A 20,333-nucleotide genomic window follows, 5' to 3' on the forward strand; every position below is an offset into this window, starting at 1 on the left:
TGGACCCCCTGGTCCAATCGTTTTGAAACTTGGGGGGTATTTTGGGGAGAGGCACTAGATAATATACTGAAAATTTGGTGCCTCTACCTCAAAAGATAGCTCCCCCAGAGCCCCCGAAACCTCCAGATCAATTCCCCATTATACCCTATGAGAATCGATCTCCACATAGGGAATAATGAAGTGCTCAGCAGACGTTTCCCTCCCCCCTCCCCCGTTTCTGGCGACTCTGAAGCAGGGATTGGCCTCTCTACTCACGAGTTGCTGCCAACTTCTTCAAAGTAACACAGACACTCCATCCCAAGAGGAAGCCTTTCAATCGGAGACTGAAGCCTCCGGAGGTGGAAAGGCACATGGTCCTGTGGGGGCGGGGCTTCCCTTGGCCGGCCAGCTGACTGGGGGCGGGAAGGAGCCTGGGAAAGCGGAAGAACCCCCGCTGGGACCTGGGGATTGGCAAGCCGAAGAGGGGGCTGCCTTTCAGCTCCAGATGCGCTTTGCAGACCCTGCCCGGGAAAGCTCAGAACTCTGCAGATGGTGATGAGAAGCTGTAGTGCCAGGGATAAGTTTGAAATTGACTTCGGTTTCCCAGGATCTCTCCCTTTCTGCTGTAGCCTCAGGATGGAGCCACCAGCTGCAGGAGATCAGGCCCTGAGGGCCCATGTCACGATCCTGGGCCTAGCGAGGCCTGCAGGCCCCAGGGAAGCCTGCATAGGAGTTACTGGGGAAAGCCTACATCTCCCAGGATCCCCTTTGTCCCTCTGATTGGGTAGCGAGGGTTTTGGAGGGAAACAGGCCCAGAGAGGGGTGTGGCCTGGGAAGAGAATATAAAGGCCAAGCCCAAGAAGTAGGGAGGTTCTTTCCTTGGAAGGCTGAGCTGGAGGTGGGCTGCGCCTGAAGAGCTTGAGCAGGGGAAAGTTCCCTCATCCAAGGGAAGAGGTGAGTCCTGGTTATTAGTTTAGGGACTGTAAGTTCAGACACGTTAGGACTTTGTTTATTTTCCCTTCACCCTCTTACTGTTTTATGCACCTTGTTAACTTATATTTCATTTTTAACCTTTTCATTTTTCTACAAACCCTAACCTTTTCATTGTTGTTCACTCTGCCAGGTCCTCACGCCTATTAGTTGGCCTAAGCTACAGGAGGCCTGAAGGGCTTGGGAGGGACCTCTGGGTCTTCTCAAGGGGAACCCTTAACCCAGAGTGGTGGCAGCAATTGATAAGACCCCGCTGAGTCCTGACACCACATTAGAGGCTGGTGGGTTAGAAAAAGAGTTTCGCTCTTAGTTTTAGCCTTTGTCCACTTGCTGGTTAAGAGCCCCACGGCGCACAGTGTCAAAGCTGCAGTCCTAAGCTCTGCTCACAACCTGAGTTCGATCCCTGGCGGAAGCTGGGTTTTCAGGTAGCCAGCTCGAGGTTGACGCAGCCTTCCATCCTTCCGAGGTCGGTAAAATCAGTACCCAGCTTGCTGGGGAGAAAGTGTAGATGCCTGGGGAAGGCAATGGCAAACCACCCCGTAAAAAGTCTGCCGTGAAAGCAATGTCACCCCAGAATCGGAAACGACTGGTGCTTGCACAGGGGACCTGTTCTTTCCTTTCCTGCTTGCTGAGGCAAGGAGCTGCAGTGACCAAAGGGTCAGCAAGAATGTTTTGGAACCCTGGTGGACTGGGCTGAACCATCCCCGGAGGGAATGGCCTGAGGGACTCTGGATCATTTTGGTTTCCTACAATGGACCTGAGGGCTTGAGGTATTAGCTAGCTTTGAAGCTTTTGTTGTTTTTAATTGTGTTGGGGAAATGTACCTGCACGGTTAAAATAAAACTTTGTTTAAACCTTTTGTTGTGTCAGCGGCTTGCGAGGTACCAGTGTCTATCCGCCCCTACGAAAGAGAAGGCGAATCTGCTAGGCGTCTTTAGGTTAGTAGGAGACTGCTGATCCCTTAGGGGGAACTGGGGTGGATTGGGCCCTATAAAACAAACCAGTCTGGTGGGAGCAACCTGGGGGAAGGTGGAAGAGCGTGGCCTCCCCCCTGTTATTAGACATACCTGCCCCGCTGACAAATTTCCCCAAAAGGGAGCTGCCCCCCCACAGCCCCCCACCTCAAGCACAGGCCAGCCTCTGATGTGTTCCAGGCCACATCCGTGATGATGCAAGGAAAACAGCAGGAGCCCTCCCCCACCCCAGTCAGCCAACAGCACACTCTAGAATGTGACCTTGAACCCCCCTTCTCTTGGCAGGGGAAGTCAACATACAAACTCGAGAGAGGTGCCCTGCAGAAAGGCAACAGCGGTCATAGGTCAATGCATTTCTGGTGGTGCTGCAGCCCAGGGGACCAATCTGCTACACTCGTCTTGATACGAGACTATAGGATCTTACCGTACAGCTGTGTAAATAAAAAACCCGCTAAGAGACGCCATAAATTTTAAACAACGAGACAGTGTAATGTAGAGGTCAGCGGTGTAAATACTGGACTATTGTCACTCCTTTGCGACTGGAAAGACTGCTTTTGAACTGTCTTCTGTGTATGTTTTTTTGCTACGTGCTTTCTACTTGAAGTTCTATGTGCGAGTTCTGTCAGTACACCACTGACCTCTACGTTACACTGTCTTCACCACCACACCAAACTGGCTCTCCAGGGTGGGCGGGACTAGATGCGGCTTTTTCCTAGCAAGGCATCAGATTGGCCGTGCAGACTCTTATCTCGGAGAACCGGGCTTGATTCCCCACTCCTCCACTTGCAGCTGCTGGAATGGCCTTGGGTCAGCCAGAGCTCTAATAGAGAGCCAGTTTGGTATAGTGGTGAAGTGCATGGACTCTTATCTGGGAGAACTGGGCTCGATTCCACACTCCTCCACTTGCAGCTGCTGGAATGGCCTTGGGTCAGCCAGAGCTCTAATAGAGAGCCGGTTTGGTATAGTGGTGAAGTGCATGGACTCTTATCTGGGAGAACTGGGCTCGATTCCACACTCCTCCACTTGCAGCTGCTGGAATGGCCTTGGGTCCGCCATAGCTCTGGCAGAGGTTGACCTTGAAAGGGCAGCTTCTGCCAGAGCTCAACCCACCCACCTCACAGGGGGAGGGAGACTGTGAGGCGCTCTGAGATTCAGAGTGAAGGGAGGGATATAAATCCATCATCATCATCTTTTTCTCCTCTAAAAGTGCTGGGTGGGCACCATGGGCATCATTGGGGATCCCGGGCTTAGCATCTGCCTCTAGTCTAAGTTCATTTGGCCACTGCGGAATCAATGCCATCTACTCCCATCTACACACACACCTGTGGCCCCTGAACGCATAGACCGGCTCCACGTCCAACGCTGCATTCCTGAAACAACAGAGAAGCAAAGGGAGTAAGGACAACCAAGATGGGAAACTGGACTTCTTAAAAAAAACAAACCTGCCCCCCCTCCTCCGGGGACTTTTCATCACACAAGCACACACCCCGCTCCTGCACGGGACTTCAAGAAACTCACAACGGGAGGGACGGTGGCTCAGTGGTAGAGCATCTGCTTGGTAAGCAGAAGGTCCCAGGTTCAATCCCTGGCATCTCCCAAAAAGAGTCCAGGCAAATAGGTGTGAAAAACCTCAGCCTGAGACCCTGGAGAGCCGCTGCCAGTCTGAGTAGACAATACTGACTTTGATGGACCGAGGGTCTGATTCAGTATAAGGCAGCTTCATATGTTCATATGTTCAACACAGAGCCAGTTGCGCTCCTAACAGTGATCCACTCAGGGACCTGAAGCAAGCCCAGTTACATGGTCTGCTGCCTGCCTCCTACCTTGGATGGGCACGCCCTGGAGGAGGAACTTCAAGCAATCTCCCACCCCCCACACACCTAGGGACATGTGGTTCCACAAGGCTCATCTGGGACATTTTCCAGGCCGGCTGCTCCAGCCGCCAGAACGGCCTGCCATGCTGCTTCTAAAGCCCGGAGACGTTCAGTGCTCACTTTTTGGCGGCCACCGTCTTCTGGAGGTTCCACAGCTTCAGCGTGCCGTCTTCCGAGGCGGTGACGAGGGCGGACTCCGTGTGGTGGAACACCAGGGCCCGGATGCCGTCATAATGGCTCCTGAGGGTGAATTTGGGATTCCAGGTCTTTTTGAAGGAGTCCTTGCTGTCCGAGAGCTGCAGGGGTGGAGGAGGCGTGAAATTAGGACGATGAACCCTTCAGGTGAGCCCTCCCCTCCCCCTGTCGCTTCAACTTTCCCCCCTCTGTTCACCAGTTACATAAGAACATGAGAGAAGCCAGTGGCCCATCCAGTCCAACACTCTGTGTCTCACAGTGGCCAATATATGTGTGTGTGTACACACACACACTGTGGCTAACAGCCACTGATGGACCTCTGCTCCATATTTTTATTCAATCCCCTCTTAAAGATGGCTATGCTTGTAGCCGCCACCTCCTGTGGCAGTGAATTCCACATGTTAATCACCCTTTGGGTGAAGAAGGACTTCCTTTTATCCGTTCTAACCCGTCTGCTCAGCAATTTCATTGAATGCCCACGAGTTCTTGTACTGTGAGAAAGGGAGAAAAGGACATCTTTCTCTACTTTCTCCATCCCATGCATAATCTTGTAAACCTCTATCATGTCACCCCACAGTCGACGTTTCTCCAAGCTAAAGAGTCCCAAGCGTTTTAACCTGTCTTCATAGGGAAAGTGTTCCAAACCTTTAATCATTCTAATTGCCCTTTTCTGCACTTTTTCCAGCGCTATAATATCCTTTTTGAGGTGCGGTGACCAGAATTGTACACAGTACTCCAAATGAGACCGCTCCATCGATTTATACAGGGGCATTATGATACTGGCTGATTTGTTTTCAATTCTCTTCCTAATAATTCCCAGCATGGCGTTGGCCTTTTTTTTATTGCAATCGCACACTGTCTTGACATTTTCAGTGAGTTCTCTACCACGACCCCAAGATCTCTCTCTTGGTCAGTCTCTCCCAGTTCATACCCCATCAACTTGTATTTGCAGCTGGCCCCAATGTGCATGACTTTGCACTTGGCCACATTGAACCTCATCTGCCACGTTGAGGCCCACTCACCCAGCCTCAACAGATCCCTTTGGAGCGCCTCACAATCCTCTCTGCTTCTCACCACCCTGAACAATTGAGTGTCATCTAAATTGTTACCACCTGGACGTGCAGAAGGAAGGCAGTGACCGACAGTGTCGGAAAGCTACTCACATCGCAGCTCAGCTCGTTGTCGTTGGTGACAGTCAAGTCAGCAAGGTCGCCCAAGCTGACCTCTCCTCCGCCGATGGTGTCCATGATGAAAACGTCTGAGGAGAAGCCCAGCGACCCTGTAAACAGGGAGGGGAAAGGGCTATTCAGAACTGCAGAGGGCTGAAGTGCTTCGCAGAGGGTGTTCCGGCCACAGCCAAAGAAAATGGGATGATGAAGAAGAACTGCAGATTTATACCCCGCCCTTCTCTCTGAATCAGAGACTCAGAGCGGCTTCCAATCTCTCATATCTTCTCCCCCCACAACAGACACCCTGTGAGGTGGGTGGGGATGATTAAGCTCTCACAGCAGCTGCCCTTTCAAGGACAACCTCTGCCAGGGCTATGGCTGACCCAAGGCCATGCTAGCAGGTGCAAGTGGAGGAGTGGGGAATCAAACCCGGTTCTCCCAGATAAGAGTCCGCAGACTTAACCACTACACCAAACTGAGTGGGGCTGAGAGAGCTCTTACAGCAGCTGCCCTTTCAAAGACAACTCCTGCGAGAGCTATGGCTGACCCAAGGCCATTCCAGCAGCTGCAAGTGGAGGAGTGGGGAATCAAACCCGGTTCTCCCAGATAAGAGTCCGCAGACTTAACCACTACACCAAACTGAGTGGGGCTGAGAGAGCTCTTACAGCAGCTGCCCTTTCAAGGACAACTCCTGCGAGAGCTATGGCTGACCCAAGGCCATTCCAGCACCTGCAAGAGGAGGAGTGGGGAATCAAACTCAGTTCTCCCAGATAAGAATCCACACACTTAACCACTACACCAAACTGAGTGGGGCTGAGAGAGCTCTTACAGCAGCTGTCCTTTCAAGGACAGCTCCTGTGAGAGCTATGGCTGACCCAAGGCCATTCCAGCACCTGCAAGTGGAGGAGTGGGGAATCAAACCTGGTTCTCCCAGATAAGAGTCCGCGCATTTCAGCACGACACCAAACTGGCTCTCTAAGGGGCACAGCACAAACAAGGTTTGGTGACCTCTCACCTTCGTGAGACCTGGGCTGGCTGGAGATGGCGGACGGCATGGATGGCTTTGGAGGGAGCCCATCAACGTCTCTGAGATCGGCAAGCATCCCTTGCAGCTTCACCCGGCGGGTTTCTGCAGGGAAGAGATGACCGGTTTAGGGGAAAGTCAGAATCGTTCTTGCAAGGTGCAAACTAGCATAATAGGAAGGATCAAGAAACAGAGTTCTGAAGAAGAAGGTATTGGATTTATATCCCGCCCTCCACTCCAAAGAATCTCAGAGCGGCTCACAATCTCCTTTCCCTTCCTCCCCCACAACAGACACCCTGTGAGGTAGATGAAGATATTGGATTTATATCCCGCCCTCCACTCGGAAGAGTCTCAGAGTGACTCACAATCTCTTTTACCTTCTTCCCCCACAACAGACACCCTGTGAGGTGAGTGGGGCTGAGAGGACTCTCACAGCAGCTGCCCTTTTGAGGACAACTCCTGCCAGAGCTATGGATGACCGAAGGCCATTCCAGCAGCTGCAAGTGGAGGAGTGGGGAATCAAACCCGGCACTCCCAGATAAGAGTCCACACACTTAACCACTACACCAAACTGGCTCTCCACCACGGCTGAAGCTGTAAGCCCCTGCTGAGCGCTGATACATATCCAACAAAGCCCAAGCGGCATAGTGTCAGGCTTGGGCATCTGGGAGACCGTCAGCTTCAAATCCCTATTTGTGCCACGCGAACTCACCAGGTGACTTTGGGCAAAACACACGCGACAGAGAAGGCAGAGAAAGAGGTACTTTCTCAGAATGCAAGAGCGCCTGGGCGCTCAAGGAATTAAGCAGCGGCGGGCTTAGCACGGATAAAAGGACGTTCTTCTTCACCCAAAGAGCAATGAAGATGTGAAATTCACAGCTGCGGGAAGCGGCGGCAGCTGCAAGCAGAGGCAGCTTCAAGGAGGGGACAGGAGAAACTTCTGGAGCGGAGAGCCATCGCCGGCCATTAGCCACAAGGGACTGAGGGAACACTCTGTCTGGGGCAGTGATGCTCTCTATTCTTGGAGGGGGTTTTGGGGGGGGGGCAAAAGTGGGAAGGCTTCTAGACTGGCCTGTAGATATAGTGGGGCCCAGGTGGGGGTCCACGCCCCACTAATCACACCCCTCTTTAACCTTTCTGGCCTCACCTTCCTTGGCCTTTCCCCAATTTCTCCCCATGCCCGTATGCCCGCTGAAGCCTCAGCTCAGTCACTCATGGCACCAGGCAGGCAGGCGCACGGGGGCCGGGAGAGGGGAAGAAACTGACGGCCCTGTCTCAGGCATTTTGGAGTACTGACCCATGCTCGTGGTTATTGGCCCCACCAAATCTGAAATCCTGGCTACGGCCCTGCTTCTAGAGTTCTAGACCCGCTGGTGAAACTCCTGATGGCTCCTGAGTTTTGGCCACCTTGGGACACAGAGTGCTGGACTGGATGGGCCACTGGCCTGATCCAACAGGGCTTCTCTTATGTTCTTCTGTGACACAGAGTGTTGGACTGGATGGGCCACTGGCCTGATCCAACATGGCTTCTCTTATGTTCTTATGTGACACAGAATGTTGGACTGGAGGGGCCATTGGCCTGATCCAACATGGCTTCTCTTATGTTCTTATGTGACACAGAGTGTTGGAATGGAGGGGCCACTGGCCTGATCCAACAGGGCTTCTCTTATGTTCTTATGTGACACAGAGTGTTGGAATGGAGGGGCCACTGGCCTGATCCAACATGGCTTCTCTTATGTTTTTATGTGACACAGAGTGTTGGACTGGATGGGCCACTGGCCTGATCCAACATGGCTTCTCTTATGTTCTTATGTGACACAGAGTGTTGGACTGGATGGGCCACTGGCCTGATCCAACATGGCTTCTCTTATGTTCTTATGTGACAGAGTGTTGGACTGGATGGGCCACTGGCCTGATCCAACATGGCTTTTCTTATGTTCTTATGTGACACAGAGTGTTGGACTGGATGGGCCACTGGCCTGATCCAACATGGCTTCTCTTATGTTCTTATATCTGGGGCAGGGATGTTCTGTATTCTTGGTGCTTGGGGGGGGGGCACAGTGGGAGGGCTTCTAGTGTCCTGGCCCCACTGATGGATGCTATGTGACACAGCATTGGACTGGAAGGGCCATTGCCCTGATCTCTTATGGCTTCTCTTATGTCTGGAGAGTTGATGCTCAGTGTTCTTGGTACTTAGGTGGGGCCACAGTGGGGGGGCTTCTGGAATTCTAGCCCCACTGGCGGACCTCCTGGGTTGCCAGCAATGTTCCCTCTAAGCTGCAGAGCCTTGTGAGCAAAAACTCTACTTTGTGAGCTCCTGGCATTAAAGGGGTGAGCGACTGCATCAATTATCGTGCTCTGGGGCCATCCCTTCCTGAGCGAAGACAAAACTGTGTGAGCTGGAGGCGAAAAATCTGTGAGCTAGCTCACGCCAACTCCGCTTAGAAGGAACAGTGGTTGCGGCCACTGTGTGACACGGAGTGTTGAACTAGACGGGCCGTTGGTCTCATCCAACACAGCTTCTCTTATACTCTTACATTCTCTCCGTCTTATCTACCTCGCAGGGTCGTTGTGGAGAGGAAAGGAGAACGGTGGAAGCCGCACTGGGTCCCCACTGGGGAAAAAGGCAGGGTATATATGAATGCAGTACAAGGAACCCTGGATATTTACATGATGGTGTTCTGCCACGTCCCACCTCCACCCCCTCCTGGAACAAAAGGATTCCATGAACGGGGCAGGGGGAACGTTTTTGAGATGGGGTGGGGGAGTATGGAGTCAGAGCCAAACTCCCCCTCCCCCCCGCCCTATCATTACCGAGCTCTTTTCCATCCCCAGCGTGTCGTGCATCCCCGGATCCATCGCTGTTCTCCCCGGAGCCCAGGAAGTCGAATTCGCTCAGGGCGTCCTCAGAGTCCTCGTCGTCGTCCTCGTCCTCCACTTCCGGCATGAGGGGCTTGTTGGGGAGCTAGAAAGAGGGAGAACGGAAGAGTCTGGTCGAATGCCCGTCCTGCATCCAGAAGGGCGACAGCACAGCTAGAGGGAACGGGCCCTTTCTGACCTGCAGCTTAGGAGGACAGCTGATCTGCAAGTGTGAGGAGGCCAACCAAAGTCCCGCATGCATAGGGCTGCCGTTCCCCAGGTGGGTAATCAGAAGAAGAAGAAGATATTGGATTTATATCCCGCCCTCCACTCCGAAGAGTCCCAGAGCAGCTCACAATCTTCTTTCCCTTCCTCCCCCACAACAGACACCCTGTGAGGTGGGTGGGGCTGAGAGGGCTGTCACAGCAGATGCCCTTTCAAGGACAGAGTCTCAGAGCGGCCTACAATTTCCTTTCCCTTCCTCCCCCACAACAGACACCCTGTGAGGTGGGTGGAGCTGAGAGGGCTCTCCCAGCAGCTGCCCTTTCAAGGACAGAGTCTCAGAGTGGCCTACAATTTCCTTTCCCTTCCTCCCCCACAACAGACACCCTGTGCGGTGGGTGGAGCTGAGAGGGCTCTCCCAGCAGCTGCCCTTTCAAGGACAGAGTCTCAGAGCGGCCTACAATTTCCTTTCCCTTCCTCCCCCACAACAGACACCCTGTGAGGTGAGTGGAGCTGAGAGGGCTCTCCCAGCAGCTGCCCTTTCAAGGACAGAGTCTCAGAGCGGCCTACAATTTCCTTTCCCTTCCTCCCCCACAACAGACACCCTGTGAGGAGGGTGGGGCTGAGAGGGCTCTCACAGCAGCTGCCCTTTCAAGGACAACCTCTGCCAGAGAGATGGCTGACCCAAGGCCATGCTAGCAGATGCAAGTGGAGGAGTGAGGAATGAAACCCGGTTCTCCCAGATAAGAGTCCGCACACTTAACCACTACACCAAACTGGCTCTCCAATACCTGTGTCCTAACAAATTTGCTCACAAGAAGTTTTCAAAAAGGACTATCAAAATCCAGGGGTGGCCAACGGTAGCTCTCCAGATGTTTTTTGTCTACAACTCCCATCAGCCCCAGCCAGCATGGCCGATGGCTGGGGCTGATGGGAGTTGTAGGCAAAAAATATCTGGAGAGCTACCGTTGGCCACCCCTGAAACATACTATCTTAAAGCTTAATATCTGCTCTAATAATTTCACTTCATAAATTTCCTAACCTACCCTTTCACAAAGTGAAGAAAATGTAATTAAAACACTTAAGCCCAAACATTATGCAACACAATATATGGGTTGGCCACCCGAGCTCTTGCTCTTTTCTACTACACCACATACAGTTTGTTAAATTTACAAGTCTGACAAAAGCACCAAACATCCAGACACATAATTTTTCCTTACAAGGACTGAGTATCTCTTTTTGTTGTTAAATGAAACCATCAAAGATAACTATCCAGACTGGCTAATGTTAAGTGGTCCAAACTTTTCCATAAGCCAGGTGAGGATTAAGTGTTACCCAATGTTGTCTGTATAGCCACAGACAGGAAACCAAATCTTGATAACGATCGTATGTAACACTAAAGATTCTTGCTTTGTGATGCACTGTTATAATCCTGAAGCCAGCATTGTACAATGGTTTTTAAAGAGAGGCTAGATGGCCATCTGACAGCAATGAAGATCCTGTGAATTTAGGAGGAGGTGTTTGTGAGTTTCCTGCCTTGTGCAGCGGGTTGGAATAGATGACCCTGGAGGTCCGTTCCATCTCTGTGATTCTAGGATTCTATCCTGTGAATTTAGGGGGAGGCGTTTGTGAGTCTCCTACATTGTGCAGGGGGTTGGACTAGATGACCCTGGAAGTCCCTTCCATCTCTGTGATTCTAGGATTCTATCCTGTGAATTTAGGTTTGTGCTGGCCGTGAGTAAATTCTGGTTGAATGGTGATGGTGAATCGAGACAAGAGACTCCAGACCCACTGTTTTTAACCACTAGATTGCAGGTTCTTTATAGATACTGGATTTATATCCCGCCCTATACTCTGAATCTCAGAGTGGTCGCTATTTCCTTTACCTCCCCACACACCCCCAGACACCCTGTGATGTAGGTGGAGCTGAGAGAGCTCTTACAGCAGCTGCCCTTTCAAGGACAACTCTGTGAAAAGCTATGGCTGACCCAAGAAGAAGACGACTGCAGATTTATACCCCGCTCTTTTCTCTGAATCAGAGACTCAGAGCGGCTTACAATCGCCTACATCTTCCTCCCTCCACAACAGACACTCTGTGAGGTGGGTGGGGCTGAGAGGACTCTCACAGCAGCTGTCCTTTCAAGGACAACTCCTGTGAGAGTTATGGGTGACCCAAGGCCATTCCAACAGGTGCAAGGAGGAGTGCGGAATCCAACCCGGTTCTCCCAGATAAGAGTTCGCACGCTGAACCACTACACCAAAGAAGATACTGGATTTATATCCCGCTCTCCACTCTGAATCTCAAGAGTCTCAGAGTGGCTCACAATCTCCTTTATCTCCCCCCCACCACCACAACAGACACCCCGTGAGGTGGGTGGGGCTGAGGGAGCTCTAATAGAAGCTGCCCTTTCAAGGACAGCTCTGCGAGAGCGGTGGCCAACCCAAGGCCATTCCAGCAGCTGCAAGCGGAGGAGTGGGGAATCAAACATGGTTCTCCCAGATAAGAGTCCGCACACTTAACCATTACACCAAACTGGCTCTCACAGCAGCAGCCCTTTCAAGGACCACTCTGCCAGAGCTATGGCTAACCCAAGGCCATTCCAGCAACTGCAAGCGGAGGAGTGGGGAATCAAACCCGGTTCTCCCAGATAAGAGTCCGTGCACTTAACCACTACACCACACTGGCTCCCTAGGAAACTGAACATCTCTCAATGGCCGGGGCCTCTGGACTTCATGTTAAGCTCTCCCACCCTGGGGCTCCTTGCAAGGGAGGAGGGGCACAGAAGGGAGGGGCACCTTGACTCTTTGCTTCTTGTGCTGCCGCTGGGTCTCGAGGGGCACACTGTCCAAATCCTCCTCTTCGTCGCTGTCGTCTTCCTCGCAGCCTTGCAAGAAGGGGATCTTCTCCATCACCATGTTGCCGAGGCGGTCCTTGGCCTCCTTCCCTGCGTTCCTGCCGGTGGGGAAATTAAGTTCAGCCCACCCTCTTGTCTGCTGACCCCTCGCAGGCGACACAGAAGCGATGGGATGGGAACTTAACCTAAAGGGGTTGAGAACGAAGCCCTCGGGAAGCGGGAGGCAAGTCTGATCCGGCGTGGCTATTCCTGTGTCCGGAGACCCCCCAACAAAAGACGTCAGGGCTTTTAGGAGCTCACGCGTTAAGCTGCCTTAGACTGAACCGGACCCTTGGTCCATCAAGGTCAACACGGTCTACTCAGACTGGCAGCCGCTCTCCAGGGGCTCAAACGGACACCGGCTTCAGCTGAGATGGTGGTGGGGGAGTCGGCTTCATCTGCCTAGCGGGTTTTTAATCTTGCCTGCAAGGAAAGCCGCCTCCTACTGAATCGGAAGCAAAAACGCATCGCTCCAGGGCCGACGACGCAATCATCGGAGCAATTCAGTGGCAGCCAGTCACACACAGCAAAACACACTAACTCCAAATACACGTTCACCAACATATGGATACACAAATTCCAAAAATGAATTCCAAATACACGGACAACGGCGGGTCGATCCAAAGTGCACCGTTTCAGATCCGCATCATGTCCACTCAATTACTCCTACTGCTGTGCTGTGCCTGGAGCAGTGCATTTTTGATTTGGATCCTCCACACCGTAGGCCATTATTTTTTCTACAGAATGAGACCTGGGTCCGCCAAAGGCAGCATTGTCTACTCAGACTGGAAGCCGCTTTCCTGGATTTCAGGTTAAGGTCTTTCTCATCACCTACTGCCTGATACTTTTAAGGGGAGATGAGCCCGAGGGGGGCTTCTAGCCCCGCTGGTGGTCCTCCTGATGGCACCTGGGATTTTTGGCCACTGTGTGACACAGAGTGTTGGACTGGATGGGCCACTGGTCTGATCCAACATGGCTTCTCTCACGTTCTTATGTCTGGGGTAAGTGATGCTCTGTATTCTTGGTGCTTGGGGGGGCACAGTGGGAGGGCTTCTAGTGTCCTGGCCCCACTGGTGGACCTCCTAATGGCACCTAGGTTTTTTGGCCACTGTGTGACAGAGTGTTGGACTGCATGGGCCATTGGTCTGATCCAACATGGCTTCTCTTATGTTCTTATGTCTGGGGCACTGATGCTCTGTATTCTGGGTGCTTAGGGGGCACAGTGGGAGGGCTTCTAGTGTTCTGGTCCCACTGATGGACCTCCTGATGGCACTTGGGTTTTTTGGCCACTATGTGACACAAGAGTGTTGGACTGGATGGGCCATTGGCCTGATCCAACATGTCTCCTCTTATGTTCTTCTGTGACACAGAGTGTTGGACTGGATAGGCCACTGGCCTGATCCAACATGGCTTCTCTTATGTTCTTCTGTGACACAGAGTGTTGGACTGGATGGGCCACTGGCCTGATCCAACATGGCTTCTCTTATGTTCTTATGTACAGAGTGTTGGACTGGATGGGCCATTGGCCTGATCCAGCATGGCTTCTCTTATGTTCTTATGTGACACAGAGTGTTGGACTGGATGGGCCACTGGCCTGATCCAACAGGGCTTCTCTTATGTTCTTATGTGACACAGAGTGTTGGACTGGATGGGCCACTGGCCTGATCCAGCATGGCTTGGCTTACATTCTTCTGAATGTAGCCAGACATTGCTCTCTCTTGCTGTAACTCTCTGCAGACGTGTACCCGGCGTGAGCAAGTAAAGCAGAAACTCGCTCAATGCAAACCAAGAACCACCGCCTCTTCTTCTTCCAGAGACTGGGTCGGGAGGCGCAGCCGCTCAACCAACCCGAAGGAAGAGCCCCTCCCCCTACTGGCAGCAAGAGGAAGTGCACGGGGGGAAAACCTATTCCGCCTCTCGCAGCTCACCTTTTGATCTGCTCCTCTATCTGCTTGACCAGGAGGGATTCGCCCCCGTTGAGCCCAGCCGGACCGGAGGCGGGGCCTGCCCCCAAGCTGCTGGGCTCAGCGGCACCGTTCAGCTCCATGGAGCAGCGGCCCAGCAGGGAGCGCACTCGCTTCGAGCGCATGTCCAGGATGGTGTCCGTGTAGCCCACTTCTTCCAGGTACCTGGGGAGACAAGACGCGGACTACCAGTTTGACGTGAGGACCGGCAGCTGGCAGACCGGGCGGCCAAGCCCATCCCGTTGTTTGCAGCCCGCCCGCTCTTCCCTGGGCTGATTGCCCCCCCCCCTTCCCAGGTCTCTGTACTCACTGGCGGAGGAGCTGGCGCCCTTCTTTCCACATGAACTGGTTGCTTTCCAAGGACAGTGGCTCTGCTGGTCCATTGGAGACTAGGGGCGAAAAGAAAGCAATAACTTCCTTGCAGCCGTGTGAGTTGCTGAGGGAAGATGGCGAACGTTAGGCAGGCCCTCCGTCGTTCTGCGAAACGACAGAGGCCTAGAAAAGCTCCAGGAGGAACTTCCGGCGGACACTTATATGAAGCTATCTTCGAGCCAGACCACCGATCCAGCTAGGCCAGCACTGTCTGCTTTGACCGACAAAGAGTTTTTTCTCCCCAAGCCCCAGCCTTCACTAGAGATGTCAGAGACTGAACTCTCTGCACAAAGCAAAGCGCATGGCCTGCTCTCAAACTCTAATTAAATGTATTAATAAACAAAATTTGGCATTCTGCAATCTACATTCACTATCGTAAGGTAACTGAGCAACCATCTTATTATCGGCTAATTACCACTGACGCAATACTTCAGATAAGACAATATAATATTTTAAAAGGCTCACGACTGCAACGATACTTTCAACTGCTGAGATCTAACTCACATTTTTTTGTCGCAGCTCAGGGAAAATGGTCAAATTATGCAATAGCGTTAATGCCCAAAAGCTCACAAAGTGGAATTTTTGCTTTTAAGACTCCACAGCTTAGAGGGAGTGCTGGACATGACCATGGGCAGATAGCCCTCAGAAATGAGACGGGAGTAGAAAGGCACCCCCTCTACCACAGTCCCTTTGGCCCCTGCCCTAACAATCCAGCGACAGCCATGAAGATCTCAAAGCGCCACATACTTCTGCTTCCAAAGATGAAGTCCAAGACACTGACCCCCCACACCTGGAGATATGGAACACCACTGCTCACTGCTGAGATCACGAACTGCGTTGGGAAGGTGCCCAAGTTGCAGGAGGTGGGCAACTTACAAAAGAAACGGCGGAGCTCGTCTCCCTCTCAAGCAATGCTGCTTCAGTGCAGCAGGCGAGTGGCGGTGAGCAAAAGGGACAAATTGGAGGTCCCCCCCCCGGGCCCCACTGTAACTACGGGCCTGCTCTGAGCCCTGTGATTGGCCCTGTAGAGGAACTGGCTGGCCACTGTGTAAGACCGGAGGCTGGACTGGATGGACCCTCCCTGGTCTGACCCAGCAGGGCTCTTCTGATGTTCTTCTCAGGGAAAATCCTTGGCCGCTCTGCCCTGTTGTTGGCCCTCCAGAGGAACTGAGTGGCCACTGATTGAGACAAGATGCTGGACTAGATGGACCCTCACTGGTCTGATCCAGCAGGGCTCTTCCGATGTTCTTATGAAGGCCTCAGCCTCTCTGCCCTGTTGTTGGCCCTCCAGAGGTCTGACCTAGCAGGGCTCTTCTGATGTTCTTCTCAGTCAGGAACTGGCTGGCCACTGTGTGAGACAGGAGGCTGGACTAGATGGTCCCTCACTGGACTGATCCAGCAAGGCTCTTCTTATGAAGGCCTCAGCCTCTCTGCCCTGTCGTTGGCCCTCCAGAGGAACAGGCTGGCCACTGTGTGAGACGGGATGCTGGACTAGACGGACTCTCCCTGATCTGACCCAGCAGGGCTCCTCTGATGTTCTTATGAAGGCCTCAGCCTCTCTGCCCTGTTGTTGGCCTTCCAAAGGAACTGGTTGGCCACTGTGTGAGACAGGAGGCTGGACTAGATGGACCCTCCCTGGTCTGATCCAGCAGGGCTCCTCTGATGTTCTTATGAAGGCGTCAGCCTCTCTGCCCTGTTGTTGGCCTTCCAAAGGAACTGGTTGGCCACTGTGTGAGACAGGAGGCTGGACTAGATGGACCCTCCCTGGTCTGATCCAGCAGGGCTCCTCTGATGTTCTTATGAAGGCCTCAGCCTCTCTGCCCTGTTGTTGGCCTTCCAAAGGAACTGGTTGGCCACTGTGTGAGACAGGAGGCTGGGCTGGATGGACCATTGGTCTGACCCAGCAGGGCTCTTATGTTCTCAACCACCAGTTCCTCGGAGGCTGGCGCATCATCAGTCCAATACCTGGTTCCAACACGTCTGGCTTCTTCTCTCCTTGGTTCGGTTCGGTCCCAAATTTCAGCTTGTGATACTTTGACCTGCAATGAACGAGGAAACCTCAGCGAGTGTTATTGGAAACAAAATGCAGCCGTCGATCTCTGGCCTTTTTACCGTGTGTGTGTGCGGGGGTGCTCAAGGGATGCTCCCGCTAAGCTGCGGAGTCTCGTGAGCAAAAAGTCTACTTTGTGAGCTGCTGCATCAATTAGCTTGCTCTGGGGTCGTCCTTCCTGAGCTATGACAAAAATGTGAGATGCTAAAAAAACCTGTGAGCTAGCTCACACTAACTCAGCTGAGTTAGCTCAGCTGAGTAAGCCGAGTTAGTGTGAGCTAGGTCGGAATTTTTTAGCCTCTAACTCACATTTTTTTGTCGCAGCTCAGGGAAAATGGTCAAATTATGCAATAGCGTTAATGCCCAAAAGCTCACAAAGTGGAATTTTTGCTTTTAAGACTCCACAGCTTAAAGGGAGTGCTGGACATGACCATGGGCAGATAGCCCTCAGAAATGAGACGGGAGTAGAGAGGCACCCCCTCTACCACAGTCCCTTTGGCCCCTGCCCTAACAATCCAGCGACAGCCATGAAGATCTCAAAGCGCCACATAGTTCTGCTTCCAAAGATGAAGTCCAAGACACTGACCCCCCACACCTGGAACACCACTCACCTTTCCTGCTTCAAGGCATATTCCAGCATCTTTATCCTCCGTACAAGATCTGTCTTGAGGTTTTCTTGGCCCTTCCTCTCCCCCTGGAGAAACGCCACCTGAGCCTGGAGAGGACAAGACCCAAAGGTTAGGGACACGGGATGATGACGAGATAGACATGTGCAGCTCTCAGCCACACGGAAAGCCAGACTGCGGCAGAAAACAAGAACCGGCTTTGGGGAGCTGGAATCTGTTTCCGTTACGTCCACGTCAAACACTTCCAGTCATGTGTCACAAAATGAAAACCGACTCTCTGCTACCTGAGAGTACCCACTACCAGTGTTCCCTCTAAACCGAGTTAGCGTGAGCTAGCTCACAGATTTTTGTCTTAGCTCAGGAAGGATGACCCCAGAGCACACTAATTTATGCAGTAGCTCACAGCTTGAATGCCAGTAGCTTGCAAAGTAGTATTTTTGCTCACAAGAAGAATTGTAGATTTATACCCCGCCCTTCTCTCTGAATCAGAGACACAGAACGGCTCACAATCTCCTTTATCTTCTCCCCCCACCACAACAGACACCCTGTGAGGTGGGTGGGGCCGAGAGGGCTCTCACAGCAGCTGCCCTTTCAAAGACAACTCATGCAAGAGTTATGGCTGACCCAAGGCCATTCCAGCAGGTGCAAGTGGGGAATCAAACCCGGTTCTCCCAGATAAGTGTCCGCACACTTCACCACGATACCAAACTGAATCTCCCTTTAGAGGAAGATACTGGATTTATACCTCACCCTGTACTCTGAATCTCAGAGCGGCTTACAATCTCCTTTCCCTTCCTCTCACACAACAGACACCCTGTGAGGAAGGTGGGGCTGAGAGAGCTCTCCCAGAAGCTGCCATTTCAAGGACAGAGGCTCAGAGCAGTGTACAATCTCCGTTCCCTTCCTCCCCCACAACAGACACCCTGTGAGGCAGGTGGGGCTGAGAGAGCTCTCCCAGAAGCTGCTTTTTCAAGGACAGAGTCTCAGAGCAGCTCACAATCTCCTTTCCCTTCCTCCCCCACAACAGACACCCTGTGAGGTGGGTGAGGCTGAGAGAGCTCTCCCAGAAGCTGCCCTTTCAAGGACAGAGCCTCAGAGCAGCTCACAATCTCCTTTACCTTCCTCCCCCACAACAGACACCCTGTGAGGCAGATGGGGCAAAGAGAGCTCTTCCAGAAGCTGCCCTTCCAAGGACAACCTCTGCGAGAGCTCTGGCTGACCCAAGGCCATTCCAGCACCTTCAAGTGGAGGAGTGGGGGAATCAAACCCGGTTCCCCCAGATAAGAGGCCGCACGCTTCACCACTACACCAACACTGGCTCTCAGCTTAGAGGGAATACGGCCCAGCACTCAACTAGTTTCAAAGCTACGACATCAGGATTCAGGCGGGTCGCCGTGTTGGTCTGAAGCGACAGAAAAAAAGCCGGAGTCCAATGGCACCTTGAAGACCAACACAGCTTTATTCGGGGCATAAGCTTCCGTCTGCATACACACTTCTTCAGGATGTTCTGTGCAGTGCCGGCCCCAGGGTGCACGGTGCCCCAAGCAGGCCCCCCTTGCAGTCTCCCCCCCTCCCTCCACGGCCGCGATCCGTTGAGCCCCCCTCCCATCGATTAGAGGAGCGCACCACGACGAGGCTGGGCCCTACCGGTTCTGAGGCAGCCGGCATCTAAACGCTTTTTGGAGAGAGAGCAGGGGGAGGCGTCTCCCCCGTCCTTTCCGGGACCGGACGTGAGGGGGGAGCGAAGCCTTCTCCGGCTCTTTCTTCAAAAAAAACGTTCAGTCTCGAAACCGGTAGGGCCCAGCCCAGGGGTGAGGAACAGGGGCTCTCCAGATGTCTGTCCCTGGGCCAAGGGAGGCGAAATTACAGAGCACTCGGGCACGGGCCTTTTCCGTGGCAGCCCCGTGCCTGTGGAATCAGCTCCCGGAGGAGGTGCGGGCCCTGCGGAGCTTAGATCAATTCTGCAGGGCCTGCAAGACCATCCTCTTTAGGCAGGCCTTCCTAGACTGCTGACGAAGGATGGCCGAATGGATGATCCAACAAAGTAACTTTATAGTGATTATTGCCATTATATATAAATATGTAAATGGATAAATAGCGCCTGGAACATCTCTGCTGCTGTTAAGTTATAAATTATATAAGCTGGATTAGTCTTAAGATATGTATTTAACTATGTATATTTTAATGTTGTTTTAATTATTGTATACTGTATAACGTTTTATTGGATGTTGTTAGCCGCCCTGAGCCTGCCTAGGCAGGGAGGGCGGGATATAAATAAAATTTAATAATAATAATATTAATAATAATAATGTTTTCCGCCTACAACTCCCATCAGCCCCAGCCGTTGGCCATGCTGGCTGGGGCTGATGGGAGTTGTAGGCAAAAAAAACATCTGGAGAGCCACTGTTCCCCACTCCTGGCCCAGCCTCACCGCGGCACACTCCTCGGGGTGGGAGTGGGGCGGGCGGAGCACAATGGAAGGGAGGGGGCTGGCGGCAGCAGTGGGGGGAGGGGGAGAGAGGCAAATTTAGGCGGTTGCTTGGACACCAGGAGAGGCGGGAGCCCAATTCGTCACCGCCTCCTGGCGCCCTAGACCATGGGGCCCCAATTCCCGGGCCAGGGACCGGGACGCACCCTGTTTGCAATGGGCCGCACAGCCTCACCGCCCCCCCGCAGCCTCGCCCCCCCAAGATGTCACCCTTTCAAGGCCGGGGAAGGGGTGGTGAAGCGCCTCCCAGGCCGACCTCCCCCCGCCGATCAGCTGATCGGCTGGGAAAACTGCCACAGCAGCCTGGGAAGCTGCCCTGGCCTCCTTCCGGGGGAGGGGGGGTTGGCCTGGGAGGAGCTCCCTTGGCCTTAAACGGTGAAAATGGGCGGCAGGAGGCTGCGAGGCTGAGCGGGGACGGGGGGGGGGCAAAAGAGAGAGGAGGAAACAGGGGAGGAGGATCGATCTAGGTGGGCAGCCGTGTTGGCCTGAAGCAGTAGAACAACGCAGGAGTGAAGTTGCACCTTTAAGAGGCGCCAAGGCTGCGCAGGGGTGGGGAAGGAGGGGGGAGTAAAATGGGGGGGAGGTGCTGCATGGGGGGCGGGGGGAGGTCGAATTGGGTGCCCCCACCCTGCCGGCCCTGGGGCAAAAAAGGC

General features: G+C 53.2%; 1 protein-coding gene across 1 annotated transcript in view; it reads right to left on the minus strand.

Moving 5' to 3' along the window:
- The window catches only part of LOC132586182 (striatin-4-like), a 43,220-nt gene that overhangs the window by 14,312 nt on the left and 8,575 nt on the right, over window positions 1–20,333 (minus strand). The window contains exons 2-11 of the mRNA XM_060258165.1: window positions 17,178–17,281; window positions 16,482–16,555; window positions 14,455–14,533; window positions 14,109–14,309; window positions 12,083–12,239; window positions 9,020–9,170; window positions 6,197–6,310; window positions 5,176–5,291; window positions 3,938–4,113; window positions 3,266–3,313 (exon numbers count right to left, since the gene is read on the minus strand). Of these exons, the coding sequence (XP_060114148.1) occupies window positions 3,266–3,313; window positions 3,938–4,113; window positions 5,176–5,291; window positions 6,197–6,310; window positions 9,020–9,170; window positions 12,083–12,239; window positions 14,109–14,309; window positions 14,455–14,533; window positions 16,482–16,555; window positions 17,178–17,281 (1,220 nt within the window). The remainder of the gene's footprint in view (window positions 1–3,265; window positions 3,314–3,937; window positions 4,114–5,175; window positions 5,292–6,196; window positions 6,311–9,019; window positions 9,171–12,082; window positions 12,240–14,108; window positions 14,310–14,454; window positions 14,534–16,481; window positions 16,556–17,177; window positions 17,282–20,333) is intronic.

The sequence above is a fragment of the Heteronotia binoei genome, chromosome 17 (genome assembly GCF_032191835.1).
Source record: "Heteronotia binoei isolate CCM8104 ecotype False Entrance Well chromosome 17, APGP_CSIRO_Hbin_v1, whole genome shotgun sequence".
NCBI classification, from domain to species: Eukaryota; Metazoa; Chordata; class Lepidosauria; order Squamata; family Gekkonidae; genus Heteronotia; species Heteronotia binoei.